At 44.8% G+C, this 16487-nt stretch overlaps 1 protein-coding gene across 2 annotated transcripts; it reads left to right on the top strand.

The window, feature by feature from the left end:
• The first annotated feature begins 2538 nt into the window (after positions 1-2538).
• Positions 2539-14803, top strand: TMEM263 (transmembrane protein 263). Of its 2 annotated transcripts, none has more exons than XM_085227648.1 (5): positions 2539-2680; positions 3898-3962; positions 4928-5061; positions 7886-7955; positions 12217-14803. In XM_085227648.1, exons 4-5 carry the CDS (start codon positions 7892-7894, stop codon positions 12501-12503), a joined length of 351 nt encoding a protein of 116 aa, XP_085083774.1. In that variant the 5' UTR covers positions 2539-2680; positions 3898-3962; positions 4928-5061; positions 7886-7891; the 3' UTR covers positions 12504-14803. The 2 variants fall into 2 exon arrangements, with proteins under 2 accessions (XP_085083774.1, XP_085083785.1); XM_085227659.1 differs by having other exon boundaries at positions 7851-7955.
• Positions 14804-16487: the final 1684 nt, after the last annotated feature.

Below are 16487 nucleotides of genomic sequence, written 5' to 3'. Positions count from 1 at the left end.
GTCTCAGTTGCACAGAAAAATGCCACCCTGCAGGACAAGCAGGAGACCCAGACTGCTTCAGGGCCTGCGTGGCTTCAGTCTTGGCACCTGACCCCAGAAGGGCACTGTGTCTGACCTATGAAGGGAGACGAGAAAATCCATTCACCTTTGTAAACATCAGTGCACCACATGGTTAAATAGCAGAATGTAAATTTAAAATAACAATTAAGATGACGCTGATCACCAAGTAATCAACTTGAAACAAGATCATTAATGGCCCCGTTGCTGGAAACAGTTGTTTAATGGTTCAGTAGTGAACAGATTGTACAATCTGCAAAATCATAGAATCATAGAATGGCTTGGGTTGGAAGGGACTTCATCATGGTTCCTGATAATTTTTTTTTAAATATATATTTATATTGTGATAATGGTTTGAACCAGTGAGTTCACATGAAGAAAACAGTTACAGTCAAAGACTCAAAAATGAGTTCTTGTTTATTCTCAGTTTGTATTGGTACAACTCTGAAGTCAGCTGTGTTCTAGAAACGCATTAGGTCACTTAGGCTTTATACTGGTATCCAGTACTGTACTTTAGCAGTGTGTGTGACCTGTTACTTTCTGAACCATCACCAGAACCATGGGTATCTCTGACTTCCTTCCCCCATGCGTTGCAGTCACCCAGTACTCCTAGCAGACAGTTTCGTTTTCTATGAGACAAGATGCAGATGCAGGAGAGACATCACACTTAAGTAAGCATGTCTCCTCATATGCAATGAAGACACTTTATATGTGTGACTGGTGTATGCTGGTCTTGCTTCTGTTAGTAAGGTAACATTGGCCACTGGCCTCACCATTCCCAATACAACAAATCTTGGATAGGTCGCCTTCCTTCTTTCCTTCCTTTCTCCTTTCTTTTCCTCCTTCTTTCCACCCACCATCCGTCCATCTATCCATTATCCATCCATTATCCATCCATCCAACCATTATCCATCCATCTATCCATCCATCCATCCATCCATCCATCCATCCATCATCCATCCATTCAACCATTATCCATCCATCCATCCATCCATCCATCCATCCATCCATCCACCATCCATTCATCCTTTGTGGTCTTCCCATTCGGCCTAGAAACAGCTATCTCTAAAAATGAACCAAAACAGCACAGATAGATAGAGTATCTCATGCATTTCCTTCTTGTGTTCCTCTCTCAGGTCTACTGCAGGGCAAGCAGTCCTGCTGGAGTCTGCTGGCCAGGCATATCCCACAGACCTCACCAGATCAAGGAGACTGATGCTCTCTCCACAGTTCTGGCTTTTCATGACTGATGCCAACAAAGGGAGAAAAAAAACTGCTAGCCAGCCATGAGGGGGGCCATGAGGGGACACACTTCACATCTTTAATGAAGTTCTGCACTGGATGAGAATGGTTGCTTTCAGGGCAGTCCGCATTGAGTCCAGCATAGTGAAATGCTGAGCCTGGCTGCAGTTCCCCACAGCTACTGCAGCCAGAGAAGTAACCATAATCAGAATAATGGGATACAAAATGTATATATTTTGACCTTCTTTCATATTTTTTTCTTCATCTGTAATCACAGTGCATTCACAGACATAACCTAAAAACATATAATTTAAAGGAGGGGACCACTCCTCCACAGGGAAAGACTGAATGTTTTTTTTTTTTTTTCTGTTTTGGAATAGCTATTTCTAGTGAAAGAAGGCTATTTATGTAGCGTGAAAGCTTAGTACTCAAGAGGTCTTTTGGGAATATATTCATAACAGACCTTTGGAGATCACTGACGATGTAAAGGTTCCATGCATGAAAAACGAAATGAGAAGGAAGTCACCGACGAGATGCCATCCCTGCAGCCCTTCCCTCTGCCGAGGTGTGGGTCAGGGAGCTCCTGTTGTGCCTGCAGAGCTGTGTCCCAGGGCACCGCTGCTGGGGGCTCAGGGTGCGCAGGCTGCCCGCTCACACACAGCGCTTGGCTGATGTGCTCCTCTGCTCCACCCCACATCTTTCAGATGTGATTTCAATCACTGTGGTGCCTTTCATTTTCAAATCGTAGCAGGTGAAGTGTTTTCAGATCACAGAATCACAGAATAGCTTGGATTGGAAGGGACCTCAAGATTCATCAAGTTCCAGCCCCCCTCGCACAAGCAGGGCTGCCGTCGCTAGGTGCCTCGTGCTGTAAAGATTATGGGGGACTGGCTGCGTTATGGAGGAAATACTGAACACGAAGAGATGGGCCTGCGTGTCAAGTATGGCACAGAGACAGGGCCTCAAGGCAAGGGACGGTGGGCAGCCACGGGATCCCCGCGTCTGGAGGAACAGCAGGGGCAGACCTCCGGGAACAAGGGCCTCCTTCCAGTGTCGGAGCCGAGCTCGCTCAGGATATCCCGATTCGTCTTCCACCACCTCGGGGGTCGCTCCCCCGAGCGATCGAAGGCGCCGCGTGGGCCACGAGTTCCGACCCTCCCGAGAAGCACCCGGGGGCGGCGCTGAGCCACCGGCCGGACAGGGGGCGGGAGCGGCGGCGCCTGCGCGCCCCCCGCCCGCCGAGGGGCCGCGCCGGGCGCTGGGGCGGGGTCTGTGGGCGCCGACGGGGCGGGCGGCGGAGGGCGCCACGTCGGCAGCAGAGGACGGCGCGGGAGTAAAGTCTCCGCCGGGCCGGGGTGCGCCAAGCTCGCTGCGACGCGCGGTGAGTGGGCGCCGAGCGGGGGGCCGCCGTTCGCCGTTATCCCGGGGGCGGGAGGGCGACCGCCCGTCCGGCGCTCCGCCGCCCTCCCGCTGCCGCTCGGGGACGGGGATCGGGCGGGGGGCCTCGGTCGCGGCCGAGCGGGGCCGCCGGTCCGCGGAGGACGCAGCATTTGTGCTTCCTGCCGGGGCCCCGCGCCGTGAGGACGGGAAGGAGGGCGGCTGCAGCGCTCCGCCGCGGCCTCGGTGCCACGTCAGTGCCGCCGCCCGGCGCCGGCCCGCGGGGCTCGGGGTACCGGCGGGACGGCCGTCTCCTGCGTGGCGCCTGGGGCCGCCGTTCCGCCCGAGCCCCGCGGCAGCGGGAGGAGCGCTTCGCTCTGCTCTCCCGAAACTTCTCCGTGTTGGGGACGCGCTGCTCGGCCTCCCGTGCTGTCCGTTTCCTTACGCTGCTCTACTTCGGGATGTTTCCCGCGTAACTTTCTCTCTGTTTCCACCCGCTCCTGAAGCTGAGCTACACGGAGAGGAGCCTGGAAGCGCTTCGCTTTGTCTGTATGAGCGATGTGGGGACCCAGCCTGGTCGGGCACCGAGCGGAGACGTGGTTCCCTGCGGAAGATGATGGCAGAACGGAGGCGGCCTGCTCAGCGCCGCTGTGAGCAGCGTGCCTCTGTGTAACCAGCAGGGCATGTACGATAGCTGAGCTCTGGGCCGTTCTCGGCTCCCTCCAGGCTCTGGGCTGAGCTGGGCCGGTCGGTTTGCTCACGGTTCTGCCCAAGGAATGGTTCCAGTGCTGGAGCAGCGCGGTGCTGCCAAGCGAAATTGGCCTCATCCTCGAGTCGTTGTGCTGCTGCCCACAGACGTCTGAGCGGTGGCACTGAGAGAAGCCAGCTCCTGCTGGCGGCTGCTGGGCTGGGTTTGCTGAGCTCAAACAGTGGGGCTGTTTGTCTGCGAAGTCTGGGAGACACCATTACTTGAAGTCAGGGAGGTGGCACACGTGTCCACGTGCCGCTTAGCAGAAGGCTGATGGCCATCAGTGCCGGCTGCTGTCCAGAAGCTCCATCTGTGCTCACGAAGGAGAGCTTGTGCCCTCAGTGTTTCAGAGAGCTGAATCTCATAACGGCCGGGCTGCTGGAGGCTGTGCTGAGTACCTCTTCCCACTGTGGCAGGAACACAGTGGTAGCCCTGCTCCATACAATGTCATTAATGCAGCACTTCTCTTCTAGGCGGATGTGGAACATCTTTGAGGAAACAGCTGACTTGACCCCTCTTTCACAAAGGAATATATTTGGTGAGAAAGTCTTGTGTTTAATGGCTCGGATGTGAATGTATGCATGGCTGTACCAGGACCTCCAGCACTTCCTGGAGCCTTCACTCAGGATCCTATAACAGCATTAGGTCGCAACTATAAAACCACTTTTGAGACATTTCTTTCCTTACAACTGTGTAAATCATTGAAGCTTCTGGATATTTGTATTCTGATATTTTGGAAGTATGTGTTTTCTTCTTTAAAACCAACTGAGAAAATGGATTCCTTTTTTTTTGGGGGGAGGCCTTCGTGAGCACAGAGAGGGGGGGAAAAAAGCATCCAGTCACTTGTGTTCTTGTTCAGAATTTCCCGTAAAGTCCACGCTTGTTTCTACTTCTTTACATAAGAACATATGAAGCTTATGTGCTCATCTGCACAGATAAGAAAGGAGACTGGGAAGTACCACTCATACCCCAGATGCTTTCTTCACAGCTGTCCATCTGTACCAGGGCTCAAGATCCCATGTCCCATCTGTTTGTTTCCATGGGGTCACTTAATGTATGTGTTAAAGGAAGCAGGAGTCTTCCACCAGTGACTCAAGGTACTGAATTCAGCATCATAGAATGAACATGCCAAGGAGAGATGTTTGCTTCCTTTCTCCCCCAGCCTCCTTTTTTTCATCTTTTTTTTTCTTTCCAACCTTAGCATAATTTGAGTAAGATTCTACAAAATGTGTCAGAAAAGTTCCCAAGTTATGATCAATCTTTGTCTAGTTGCATGTGCTTGCAATGCTGATAATAATTCTGCTGTTGCATTCTGTGTGCCTGCAGATTCAGAGTATGTGGGACTTGAACTTGGATGTTTCCAAGATGCTTTAATCAATACTGTGTCCAAATGATCTCATTCTCCAGGCAAAGCCTTACCCTAGCATCTCTAGATGCCTTAGGTGTTGGTTGAGAGTTAACAATTCCATCATGTCTCAGGAGTTGCTTTCTCTTCCTTTGCAGGGACGTACCTTTAGTTGGGAGAGTGAAGAAGAGCCTCCCTTAGGAAACACAGCGGTTGGGTAACCGTGGGCTGCCTTCCAAGGTGGGACGTAAGCGCTTGGATCTCATCACACCGAGGAGACACTGAATTGTAGGTGAGTGCTTTCACTGTGATGGTATTATGTTAAAAATAGAAGAGCAGAACTGCTTGCCAACTCCAGTTTTTAAAGAAAAATTGTATTCATCCCCCTTCTTGGATTGGATGAAGTCATTGCCACTGAGAGTTGTTCGAGACCTTTGACCTCCAGTTAATGAAGTGCTCACCTTAAGTCTCTGGAGGGGAGCCAGATTCGAGGTGTGCTTCTGTGCTTGGAGTTTCCTGTTCACCAGATGAGCTACGCTCTGTTCAGCATGCAGGGTTTGTGACAGTTTTTCAGAGATTCTGAAGTCTCCTGTCACATTAAATAGGGCAGAAAGCAGCGTGAGTTAAGCTGTCATCAAGATATCTAAAACATTTCAGTCCTTTATTAGATCTTGATTCTTTGCTTCTCTGAAGAGCTGCAGAAAAACAAAAAGACTTGAATTGTACTTTGGGAGCTCTCTTCTGTGGCAAGAGTTGTTTTGTTTACTGACATTGTGATCCACTTTTCCCTTTTACACTGTAGCAGTGCTCAACTTTCTGATCCCAGGCCCCTCAAAGGCTCCCTTCCTTTTAGAATGAACTCAGTCCTACCAAGGGTGACTTGGTTTTCGTTAGCTGCTTTTTACAGACCTAGAAAAGACTTTCTGTCTTTCTGGGGTCTGGTAACAGCAGGTTACCAGTGCCTGACCCACGTGAAGTAGGACACTGCAGTCCGTGGAGCTGTAGGAGAATGAGGCACTTCTGTGGCTTAGAAGGTGTCCTAATTGTGTTGAATTGTTGAAGGTGAGTGATGTATTGTGTAAAATTCTGCTCTACCTTTTAAAAAGTAGCTTATATTCAAGATTTCCATAACCTTGATCATCTGGGGAAGGTAGAGAGAGGAGGGAAGGAGGGAATACATCATTGCTTTTATGGAGCACTGCAGGGTTGTTTTTTTTTGTTGTTGTTGTTTGTTTTTTTTTTCCCTGAACAAAAAATTCTACTGTGAAGCTCACCTATCAATACATTGCTTCACTTGTTTCTTGGCTTGCAGCTGTAAGTCAATCTGACAGTGGCCTAACCTGGATTACAGACAGCTGTGAAGCAGTCTTTTCCCCATGTTACCTGTTTGCCTACCTTACTCCAGTTCTTTCCACGAAACAGGGCTTGTCCTTATTGAATACTTGTATGATGGCTAGCACAGTAGGTTCTCGATCCTTCTCTGGGGCTGTACACGCTGTTGGTGCTGTTGAATCCGATAGCAGTGGAAAATACTAAAACAGCAAGGATCTTGTGATGCTTCCTAGCATTCTACCATCTTCAAAACCAGTTTCCAACTGCCCTCTAAGCTTGCTTATGATCTCTAATGTTATTCTGTCTGTGATTATAGGGTTAAGTGATTTTTCTGAGGTTTTTATGAAGAGTTGTTGGCAAAGTTCTTGGAAATTCAAGCAGTGAATTTCATCTGGGATTTTTTGGGAGCTGCAAGCAGGCTAGATATTGGGGATTCAAATACATTATAGGGGTAGTTTTTTATAAGTACAGATTATTCTCTGTACTAATTCATTTGGGTTTCCCTTGAGTCATTTTGAAAATTATTTTCACCGTTTTTCCTTTGTTTGAAGTAAGGCTGGCTAGGCCTTCTTTTTAATAAGGGAGACAAAAGCAGAGAAATGGCTTGGTGCTGAATCCGGTCCTTTCTCAGAACTCATTTCCCCTTCTGTTTCTTCCTAGGATCTGTCAGGCTCTTTTCAAACTCACTGAGTTGTGATTAAATAAAAGAACAAGGAATTACATAACTGCTATTTTCCAAATTGCCTCTTAGCTTTCATGTACTTAGTCTCCTATATTGATGTGCTGTTAATCACTTTCCTGCTTCTCTGCTTCCACATCAAAAGATGGAAGGGCACCTGCTTGCCATTGCCATCAGATAAATTGTGCTGGCGGTAGATGTTGTTGCTCACTTCCCTGTTCAGCTTCTTGTATTGAGGTTCCCATGTTTCCTGAGCTGTGAGCTGATCCCCTCAGGGCTGATTGTGAAGACTTGTTAATGTTCAGTTCAGGCTTTCTGCTCATCCAAAGATCTGTCACTTAGCGTGTGGGTGCTGGCTCTTACCGCGCTGTTCTGACTTCACAGTTGCACTGTGAGGGTTTGAGCTGCTCTTTTCCAGGCTGACTGTTCCCATCCTTGAGTTGTGCGTCTGCCTCCTCATCCCTCCTTCAGGTCCACCCTCCTTCAGGTCCACCCTCCTTCAGGTCCACCCTCCTTCAGGTCCACCCTCCTTCAGGTCCACCCTCCTTCAGGTCCACCCTCCTTCAGGTCCACCCTCCTTCAGGTCCACCCTCCTTCAGGTCCACCCTCCTTCAGGTCCACCCTCCTTCAGGTCCACCCTCCTGAGCTGCAGAAATGGGCATGGCAGGAGGGGCTGCAGTTCTTCTGGTGGTGGTCAGCGAATCCAGGAGGAAATTGAATGATCTCAGGGGCTTCTGCATATAGACAAGGAGGAGGAAAATACGGGAGTCCCCTGGCAAGGCAGGAAGGTAGAAGGATGTTGAGCTGCACTAGGAAGCAGCTTATGGTGGCTTTTGTGTGGTTTTGTTGTTTTGTTTTAGTATTATCTGTTTCTGAAATGTTTTCATTGGGATGCTTGTATATAGTTAAACTGCTCCAGTTGCTCTGCTGTCAGCACATGGTGTGTGCAGTGCAGCTGCTAGGTATCTGGAATGTTTTCATTATGTTTCTTTCACCTTTGGGGTTTTTTTGTTTGTTTTTTCTCCTTTTTTCTCTTTTGTTTGTTTATTCAAATCCTCCCGCTTTGGCAGACGAGATCTGCAGCATATGTGAACTTATTTTTTAGGCAACAATGAATCAAACAGACAAAAGTCATCAGGAAGTCCCATCCTACCTCCACGATGAACCACCAGAAGGTATGTATTAGGTTTTCATAATACCAGGTAAGTTTACAGAAATCCGCCAAAAGATCAAATCTATTTTAAAAATGGATCTGCAAGTTGAACTCCATTAACTTTTGAATAACAATAAACAACTCAGTCCAGGGATGGGATAAGCCTGGATTCTTGTTCAGTTCTGTGTTGTCCTGATACAAACCATTGAGTTCACTGTGGTTAATAACTCTGCTGGGAAGTTAGAGAAGGTGGGCAGATACTGAAGGACGTAGTTTGCAGGTCAGTTCCCAGAGGTCTGAATCAATCCGTATATGAGTTGGAAAAAAGCCCAGCTACCCTTTTGGATGTTTGCTGAGTTCGTAGTACTTGTGACTTTTAGACAAGATGGATCTGTTTCTACTTCTGGAGAAGTACTCCATGGACTCTTTGTCCATGATAAAAATTAGTTCTCACTGGTTGGCTTAATCTCATGGTTTCATGAAGATGACAAAAAGAATACAGGGGCATCTTGGTCCCATGAACCAAATGAATTTTAAATGTCTTGTTATATCTGCAGAGGAAATAAAAGTTCTGAATAAGCAGTATTCCCTTCTATGCTGTGGACTGTGAGGATTTGGTTTGTGTAGCATGGCTGGAGGCATACTGGATCAAAAACCACTCTCAACACAGAGGTCTTCTGTATTTCGTCATCTTTCACCTTAATACCAAACATAGTAAACATATGTAGAGGTCAGCAAGTCCTGATTCCTCTTTTTCATTATTCTTTGGTTTATAATGACACTTTAAAGCTCTAGTTGTTTGCAGGTTATTTTTTTTCTCAGCTTTTACATATTGTGTAACTGAGCAATTTACTTCACTTGAACAGCGGTATTATCCGCAGCTGAAGCAGAAGAGATTCAAGTAGAATAACTTGCTGTATTCTTAACAGAGGAAGTACAAGGACAAGAAGATGAGAAGAAAGGGATAAATAGATTTTAAGGATATTGTTAAGAGAAAATAATTGTTAAGCTCTTGTAGGGTTGTCAAGATCCTTGAAGCATTTCTGAGAACAGATGTCATGTTGGAACCTATGTCTTAGCATCTCTTATTCAAGTCAAACTTCATAAGCTTATTTTTCCTTGTTTTTTTTCTTCCCCCTTGAAGAGTGAATTGTTTCACACATGCCAACCCACATGTATAGAATTTGAATGGTGGCCTGACTGGTAAATTATAATTGATGTTTTTTGTTGAAGAGGACAGTGTAAAAGTGTTTGGTTTTTTTGTCTTCCTAGCGTATTGAATAGTTTAGTAGAATCATTTTGATTGGAAGGGATCCTTAAAAGCTATCTAGTCCAACTTCCCTGCAATGAACAGAGATACCTGCATCTAGGTCAGGGTGCTCAGAACCCCTCTAGCTGCACCTTGGCTGTCCAGTTTGTCCAGATTCAGAGTGTTAACAGCAGAGCCTGGTCATGGCTTGCATGTGCAAGGTTTTATTTAAAATTTGTGAGTAACTAGGACTTTTGCACAGTAGCTTAATACAAAAATAAGCATTTGAGTATGTACTTTGAGCAGATGGAGGGGGTTGGTATAGCTAGAAGGAATGGAATGATACCCAACTAGTTTTAATGGCAACATCATCCTTGAGGACTTTTCTTCCCTTTTGCTTTTGTTTCATGTACAGTCTCCAAGGTTTATGAATTTAGTTAAAACCCTTGGAATACCCTTGAGCATCCTTTTTTTTTTTTTTTTTAATGTTATACAAGGTCTCCATATATGATATGCTTACAGCATCACAAAAAGATGGATGTGGATGGAACACTACCAGTTCAGTGTTGGCCAAAAGACCAGCTCTGTGAGCTGGCTGCCAATGTGAATTTTTAGAGGAAAGGCTCAATTCCGAAACCAACTTGTTGGGTATTATTTTTTAATTTTATTTTTTTAAAGACAGAAATAGTCGCAGTTTGCTCAAATGATGCTTGTCCAGCATGCTGCCTGGGGAATTTAAGGAAATGCACACAAGAGAAAGCTTTCTGCTCATACTTTCTGTGTGTAGTACTATTCTTGTATTTTACCTTCTGCTTTGCAGGTGGCACCAAATTTGCAGGCTGCATTCATTCAGACCTTTGTTCACTGTCTGACTTTGAGCAGGAAGTTGGTTTTGAGGTACTGTGGCAGTCAGCCCCTGTGCTGGGAATTCATGGCATTTTCTCTTTGAATCTAGGAACATGCTGTCTTTGCATCTCTTGTGCTGATCAAGGAGACCAGGAATGCATATCCTAGAGTAGTAGTCAGCTAGCAATAAAAAAAAAAAAACTTCAAAGGTTTTTTGTATGTAAATATAAATTCTGGTCTCTGCATACTTTTGTTGGCAGTGTGTTTGTGCTGGAGATGTCCATAGTGAAGGCTACAGGAGTTACTTGGTTTTAAGTAAAATGCTGTCAATTAATGTTTCAAGATTCCACAATCCATTCTGTTATCTGTATCGATTTCTTGACAGAGACAAATGTAAGATGGAATGGAAGCACTTGTAATATTTTTTTCTTGCTTCTTTGAGTTGCTACTGTTCCTCTTGATGCCTTTTTGTGCTGAACTTGTCAGTTCTTGGATTTAGACAGCATCTGTTTGAATTACTCTGGGCGCACCCTTTAACTCTGAACTTTTTTTTAAATTAACTCTGACTCCAGGTTGAGTTCTTGACATTATCATGAACTCTGGATGTACGTAGGAAGTCATTCACTGTAGTTTTCCTCATGACTGCTGGGAGAAATAGTCTCAGGTGTCAGCAACTAAGAGAGTCTGAATAGTTATTAGAGAACAGAGACCTGTTTTGCTGGTCCTCCTATGGCACATCTCAGGACATACTGACAGGACTTTGGATTTAGATCTAATTTTTCTTTTGTCCAGCCTCTCTGTACGTTCATTGTCTTCTTCTGAGCGTGTTCTTTCTGTCTCAGACTCCTTCACCTCTTTATTTAAGGTTACTTCTTCCCTAGCTCTGCCCATTGTGATTCTGCTTGCTCTCTTTTGGTCCTCCTCTTGTTTTTGTTTTTTTTGCTAAGAAAGGAAATCTATCCACTAAATTCCATATTCTACCTATAGCTATTTATAAATCATGCGTGTGCACGCAGAACCCAACAAACAGTGGGACTCTTAGCCTTATTTCTTGTGAACTGCCTGTCTCTTGCCATGGTTCTGTCTGAAACTTTTTTATAGTGGTATTTGTAGTTGGTGAGGAATTGACAAGGCAGGAGCTGAGACACCTATGCAGCGCTGCTGCAAAAATCAGAGATTCCTCAAGGTTCACACCAAAAATGTATGGTAGGCCAACGTGTGCCAGTTTTTAGGTACAGTGAGTTATGTTTTCTTCTGTGCTGAAATAAAGTGTTAACATAGTATTGGAGCAAACCAAACTGCTCCAAAAGTACTGTTCTTTGAGGATGAAATAATCGTTATGCAGTAGTGGCATGTGGATTTGAATCTTAGCTCACTTCAGAGGTAAGATGTGCATCTCCTCAGGATTTAAAAGCCTACTGTTAGAAATATGAAGTACTTAGTAAACTTTGAAGGGGCTAACTAGTGACTCCTGGGAGGCTTTCTATTACTTCAGTATTTTCCATTAGTTTGAAGCTGTGTAATTATACCATAAACAGAAACTGTGAATTAACTTATCCAGCATGCAGCAAGGAACCATTATTCAAAACACAGCTTAAACATAACATAAAGGAAAACCAGACTTGCATGATCAACAACATGCAGGAAAAAAAAAAGTGATTTTTGTTTCTGTGTCATAGTGGGATTTCTGTTGATTGGAACCTGTCACTGCCTGCGCAGCTGTTAATGCCTTTGGGGACCACTTTTCATGAGCTAAACTAGGAGTTATTTTGTTGTCACCTTGCCCTGGGGAACTGGAGGGGAGCAATGTTCCCTTGCTGTTAATAAGATCCAGAAGTGGACTCCCTTGGCTGCACGACTTGGCAGCATCAAAGAGGCTGGTGGTTGTACAGGCAAAGACTGATTTCATCACTTAAAACTATGTGGGAACTGTGTGCCTGATATTTCTAGGCCCTATGTTGACTTGCATTTTAGAAAACAGCATTGAGGTGTCTATATCTCACTGCACTGCACTTTCCTATTTGGAACAATGGTGTTGTATGAGCATCCAAGAAAAATGAACTGTAAAGTAAGTATGTACTGCGTGCAATGGTTGTTAGCCTATAAAAGGAAATATTTATGAATAACTCTTTTGAAAATGCTTTAATTGTGGCACCGTGATTGACTTGATTGCTGTTTCCTCCCTCAGGTTCAATCAAAGACCACCCACAGCAACAGCCCGGCATGCTCTCTCGTGTGACTGGTGGCATCTTCAGTGTGACAAAGGGAGCTGTGGGTGCCACAATCGGGGGTGTTGCTTGGATAGGAGGGAAGAGCTTGGAAATCACCAAAACAGCAGTCACATCAGTGCCTTCAATGGGAGTGGGGCTGGTCAAAGGAAGTGTTTCTGCTGTGGCTGGAGGCGTTACAGCAGTAGGATCTGCTGTTGCAAGCAAAGTGCCTTTAACAGGAAAGAAAAAGGACAAGTCTGACTAAAGCCAAAACTGAGAGACGTACTTGATTTTCTAGAATATTACCTTGGTGGCATTAAAATCTGCTAAGATTTGGACCATGAGAAGCCATGTGTCTTAGACACTGTCTTCTGAAGAGAAAGCTGATTTCATCCAGAAAGGACAGAAGCAGCTTGGCTAGCACAGCATATGAAGATTTGTTACGGCCTAGTTTCAAGCTTTGTACCTGGTGAAATGTTACACTTGATAACTATAGGAGGAGTATGTGTGTCTGAAGGGGTAATGCATATTTGAATATTCACTTACTGTAAGTCTTCTGCAGTTTTGGACTGAAATGTGAACGTAGAAACTTAAGTTGATAATCTGCCGTACCATCAGTTTGATGAGGTGCCACTTACTGTCCTCAGTGGCTTCCACACCCTCCTGCTAAGGATCCTTGAGCACCATGAGATGTGCCTCAATAGTTACAGTTAGGAAACAGTACTTGCAGACAGCCTGACAGTTTTCAATGACTGCACTCTGCCATTGCAAACTGGAAGCAAACAGATTGGAAATGAGAGGGAGATGGGAGGTGAGAAAGTTTGACAGTGTGGTACAAGGGATAATAAAATCTAACTTAATGCCTTATTAGAAAAGAATCTCTCTTTATTAGGTGAAGCTTTGTAAAGAACTGTCCTGTTGTTTCTGTGCGATTCATTGAACAAGCTTCAGAGACTCTGTGATTCCAGATACCTGACAATTGCTCAGTTTTTACTGAATACAAGACTGCTATATCTCAGGTGTATTTAATGATAGGCGTCTGTGTCCTGCAAGTGGAAACTTGCTTTGATCAGCTTCTGAGAGACACCGAAAAATAATGATGGCTTAATGGAAGTGAGCAGGTGGTTGTGGTCATCTAACACAGCTATGTAACTTGAAAAAACTGCTTTGTGTAGCTGGAAACCACTGAAGAACCAGCAAAGCTGTTGTCTCAACTCCATGATGCGCCAGGTTAGCTTCTTGCTCTGTTCAAACAAATGCAATAATTTTTTCACTACATCTTTATCTCATATTTAGCATTTTGAGTAAAATGCAGTACTTTTATTTAAACCAAAAATGGCATGTGAGCCCCCTTTTAAAAAAAAACAAAAAAAAAAACATCTGAGTAAGCTGTTTACTGACAAATGCCAAACTTTGACACTCCTCATATGGGAACATCCGTAGGTCCTCTGCAGTGTATGAGGCAAAATGCACTCCTAGGACACAGCTTGAGGTTGCCTTAAAGCAGAAGCTGTTGGTGATCTTTTTCTCTGTGTGTGCTGACTTTGCAAATAAGAAGGCTGTGAACGTTGTATATGCAGTATTTTCTAAAAAGTTGTGTTCCTTCCAAAAACTTTTAAGCTTGTAAGCTTACTTTTCAGGTAGCTGTGGTTGTTCAAGGATATATAGGGACTTTTTAGAAATTAAAGAAAAGAAATCAAAAGTATATCACGTGTCTAAAACTTGCTCCTGTATTCATGGATGTTTAAAGTACACCGTGCACATGAAGGTACAGTGGTAATCCCGTCTTTCTGAGCCATTGGTACTTCAACTGCAGTCTGGAACAGCTTTACTGGTGATCAGTAATGATTATGTATTACTAGGTTTACTGACTGGGGCAGTGGGAAGAGCGAAACCCAGCAGGTGGACCTCTCTGCTCCTTTTCTTAGTTGCACCAGTTGCTTATCTCTAAACTGCTGGAAGTGTGTCATGAGGTAAGGTCAAGCAATAAATGCAGTCCTTAACTATTTTTATAGTCAGAAGGTGCCGCATAGTTTGCAGATCCCAGATATCTGCAGGAATGAGCACCTCGGACACCAGCAGCAGTGGAGCTGCAGCAAAATTATTGAGCCTGGTGCAGTTTCCAGTTACCCCAGGGCACTACCAGTGAGCACTGCACGCCAGCTGTTTGGGAGCACAGCAAGATTTGTAACACTCAACCCAACCCTTCACTGTTTTCTGAACACTCAAACATTGAACTTGTCTTACCCCTTTTTTTTTTATGTCATTCTTTAATTTTATGCTATGAAACTTGCTGCAGAACAAGTGTGTTAGGAGAGATGCAATGTTAGAACTGTAAAAGGTTGCCAGCGCTTTGGTATGTTTTGTTCTTAGCATGTCCTGTAGTTATTACTTCTGAATCTTGTAACTGAAATGCTTTACTATGGCATATGGTTTTAGTCTTTGAGAAAAGCTTTTTCCTGTATTCTGCATATTTTCCATTCACTTAAGAAGGTCCCTTCTGAAGAACTTGTTCCGACTCTGTCCTGACACTTGTGAAACATTAAACTTACTGTTTCAGACTTACTGAAAGTTTCCTTAGTTAACTCTGTAGAGAAAGGCAGATCAGTAAATGCTTACGTCTGAATCTTCATACTGCATCGGTGGCCCAGGCAATGTGCACCTAAATAGCACCAAGCTGCTGTTAACAAAACCCACACTTCACTGTGGTGTTGGCCGTGCACAGACACAATGCAAAATCATCTTCACTGTTTGTGTTTTGTTTTGTTTTTCTCCTGGGAACTGAGGATTGGCAATACCCACTTTGAAGATTGTAGGAAGTTGAATAGAATATGGAACTTTTGTTTTTTAACTCTCACTTTCCCAGCCCCCCCATTTCAAAAGGGGAAATGTTTATGAAGATGATTTGTATGCACGACTGCTAGCTTTGCAAAGAAAGGCTGGGCCACAGACTTTGAGAAGGTGGGGGATCAGCCTGTTCTCCCAGATAACAGCAATAGGATGAGAGGGAATAGCCTCAACTTGCACTGGGGGTGGCTGAGGTTGGATGTTAGGAACAATTTCTTCCCAGAAAAAGTGGTGCTGCAGTGGCACAGGCTGCCCAGGGAGGTGGTGGAGTCACTGTCCCTGGGGGTGTTCCAGAACCGTGTGGATATCAGTGGGTACGGTGGGGATGGACTGATGGTTGGCCTAGATGATCTTAGTGGTCATTTCTAGTGTTAATGACTTTATGTTCACGTTTGCTGTAACAGCAGAGATTAAGAAGAGGATTTCAACGCTTAGCAGTCACTGAGTAATGTTCTGGTAATCAAGGGCTTATCTGAGATTTTGTTATTGAATATATCTTGGGAAGAGCGGAGGTGGGCCTCAGGCATACTTATGGATGAAGGGCTGAATGAGTTTTGGCCGGCTGGTATAGAAAAGGAGTCTATGCTTTTGTTTTGAAACTTGCAGAAGGGAAAATGCTTTTGCAACAACTGGCAGTGACTGTTGAGGAAACAGGAAAATGACGTATTTCTTTCATTGCTTCTGGGAGTACTTTACATGATGGGAATAGCAGTAGCAGGAATTGTATAACCAGATACCAGTAGAAATGCTAAATTTTTTTTATGGAAAACATTCTCTTATGTCTCAGTTTCCTTTTCATCCTGAATGACTGCTTGTTTCTGGGGCTCAGCATTACAGTAAATGGTATTATGAATACCTCCAAAGAGCTGAAATGCTCCCTTCTGTCTGAGGGATGGAGGCTTTTGAATCAAAATATGGTGATCGTAGTAAAAGCTGAGTGCTGGAGGACAGTGACAAAGGCTGTCTCTGCTCCCTCTTATAAATCAACTGTGTGTTTTGAAGAGTCAGCCAAGAAATGGCTTAGTAAAACAGGTGAACATCTGTGGTGCCTGGTGGTGGTGTCACTTGAATTCTGGCTGCCACCACGTGTGCTCTGGCCAGAGCTCACCTCCATGACCTGCTGGCAACCCGTCACAGCTTTGACCAGATTTTGCACTAGGTAATGTGGCAGGCTGTGTGGCATCACCTTGCAGCTCACCTTCTAGATAAGTAATTCAATACCACTGTTCTTCTGTATTTTAAAGCTCTCTTCAAGAGAAGGAACCCAGGATTTGGATGGCCTGGGGTGAGGGTGTGGCTGGTTTAGCTCTTGATGCCAAAGGGGAATCTGTATAGAACAGCTGCTTAAGAAAGTCTGCCTTTATTTTTTACATGTAATATTGCTGAATCTAATTTTATTGAG

Source organism: Meleagris gallopavo, chromosome 1 (assembly GCF_905368555.1).
Source record: "Meleagris gallopavo chromosome 1, MGAL_WU_HG_1.1, whole genome shotgun sequence".
Taxonomy (NCBI): domain Eukaryota; kingdom Metazoa; phylum Chordata; class Aves; order Galliformes; family Phasianidae; genus Meleagris; species Meleagris gallopavo.
Note: the sequence above shows the minus strand (reverse complement) of the source record. Positions and strands in the feature narration are given on the sequence as shown.